Genomic DNA, 2,294 nt, shown 5'->3' with positions numbered 1-2,294 from the left:
AAAAATAAAATAAAATAAATAAATTAAATAAAATAAATAAAATAAATAAAAATAAATAAAACATTAAAACGTGAATTAATAAATAAATAATAATTAAAAAACTTAAATAATGAACATCAAAAATTGATAAAATAAATAAACATAAATAAATATAAATAAAATAAAGAGATTTACACAAATTACAAATACTTTATGTATCCCTATTCAAAATCAAAGGTTTTATTCTCATATGCACATAAGCTACAGTGTATTGACCTGAGCAGCTCCAACAATGCTCTAAAAATATCCATATTCCCAGGAGGGGAATTTGATTTTTGTGACAGATTTTTGTTTTTCGTTTTACTCACGTCTGTGATCTCGGGGGGCGGACACTGAGCCGGCTGGTGGGACGGACACAGCTCTCGATAAACACAGGAACGAGACGAAGAACACCAAACACACTCATACTGAGAAGCTGCATTTTTACACAGACTGCAATCCTCCCTGCTCACTGAGCAGTTATACAGGGAGACTGAGGAAGAGGATGAGGAAGAGGAGGGAGAGGAGGAGGAGGAAGAAGAAGTTAATTTACATAATTGATCATGCATTGAAATGTAAATAAGACAAACAGCGTGATAACTGTCTGTTCACACTTTCTCTTGATTTGTGTGTGTGTGGGAGTGTATAACTAGGTGGGTGTATGATCAAGTGTGTGTGTGGTGTGTGTGTGTGTGAGTATGAGTGAAACACCAACCTGTCAGCGTGCTGTCAACCATCCGCTCTGTGCCTCTGTCTATGATGTGGAAGGAGACGTTCACCTCCTGCTGCTTATCATAGGAGAACTGAACACACACACACACACACACACACACACACACACACACACACACACACACACACACACACACACACACACACACACACACACACACACACACACACACAATTAAGATATCACTGTTATGTTTAAGATTAGCAATATTTTAAAGGGAAAGAAAAGTTTAATCAATTATTATACATTTTCTTATTTAAAAAATCTATCAAAACTCTAATTTATCTTTTGGAAAAAATATTAAAAAGCTTTGAATATTAAACAAAAATATGTAATAATTTATTTGAGGCTCATCCTTCGAGGTTACCTGAAATAAATACAAGGGAATAATACAAATTAAACTGCTTTGTAGCCCAATAGGGGGCGCCATGTACGTCTATTCAACAGTGAATAGGAGGTTTTAGCTTAGGTATACATCAAACTAAAAGACAAACAAACCTTAAAATCATTTAAATATAAATACAGGCTGTTTACTAACCACACACAACAAAAATAAACTGACTCCAGATTTTAATTTACTCCTGAATGAAGCGCTAATGATTCCCTAATTGCTGTAATCATCATTAATGACAAAGTCTGATTGGGTAATGAACGCCTGGCAGCTTCAAAACATAAACACAGAGCTGCTGGAGTTTATACTAAACGAGAATAAATGGATTTCATTTCGATGCAGAGGCAGTTAATTGGTACATTTAGGTAACAACCTACATTACATATGTTCCTTTTATATTTAATTTGCTCCACACTGACCTCATATCCGTTGAATTTGAACTTTGACCCCTGCTCCTGTATGACCGTCAGCTCCGTGTCCTTCATCAGATTCGTGCCGATGGAAAACTTCTGATCCTGCACACAGAGAGGGGCGTTAGACACAGAAATAAAACACCGTATTTAATTAAAATGATGTTAATCTCACGTCTTTCTGGTAGATGTCCAGGTTTCTGCCCTGGAAGCTGATCGGGATCGGGAATCCGACCGGGATTAAGAGCGGCTCCGGAGACTCAAACTGAGGACAACTGCCAGCCTTCATCACGGGACAAAATGTACATATTTAATTTAAAGGTCACCTATCATGATATTTTTAGGCAATAGCACTGGTCTCAGATATATACAAATATATAAAAAACATGTCTATGAAGTGTTTTGCTCAAAATACCAAACAGATCACCCATTCTAGCCATGCCTCATATCCCTCTATTTCACTTCCTGTTTCTAAAGTGCTGATTTGGGGTATAAAGCTTTAACAAATTAAAAAGGAGGGGGCGGAGCTTATGCGGGACCCGGCAGCTACTGTCTAAACTAAATACTGCCGTGATGAAACGCCATATCATGGATTATCAAGGATTCTCTCTGAAACAGTTTGGAGCTCAAAGGCTTTCTCTCTTGCCGGTTATACCACAAGGTGAGTTCCTTTTTACTTCCTGCTTCTTCACACACATGCTCTCCAGTACAGGTTAGCTCTGAGTGTTAGCGATGCTAATGT

The 2,294-nt window shown here is 37.3% G+C and overlaps 1 protein-coding gene across 1 annotated transcript; it reads right to left on the bottom strand.

The window, feature by feature from the left end:
- Positions 1-347: 347 nt before the first annotated feature.
- LOC104944499 (plexin-B2-like) lies at positions 348-1,841 on the bottom strand (the record flags this gene model as incomplete). Its single annotated transcript, XM_010770040.1, has 4 exons — positions 1,728-1,841; positions 1,562-1,657; positions 734-821; positions 348-511 (listed from the first exon to the last, which is right to left on the bottom strand). Coding segments are annotated over exons 1-4 (462 nt in total), but the record flags the coding sequence as incomplete, so codon positions are not given.
- Positions 1,842-2,294: the final 453 nt, after the last annotated feature.

The sequence above is a fragment of the Notothenia coriiceps genome, unplaced genomic scaffold (genome assembly GCF_000735185.1).
Source record: "Notothenia coriiceps isolate Sejong01 unplaced genomic scaffold, NC01 NC01_scaffold00008256, whole genome shotgun sequence".
NCBI classification, from domain to species: Eukaryota; Metazoa; Chordata; class Actinopteri; order Perciformes; family Nototheniidae; genus Notothenia; species Notothenia coriiceps.
The sequence above is the reverse complement of the archived record's forward strand: the minus strand, read 5'-3'. Positions and strand labels throughout refer to the sequence as shown.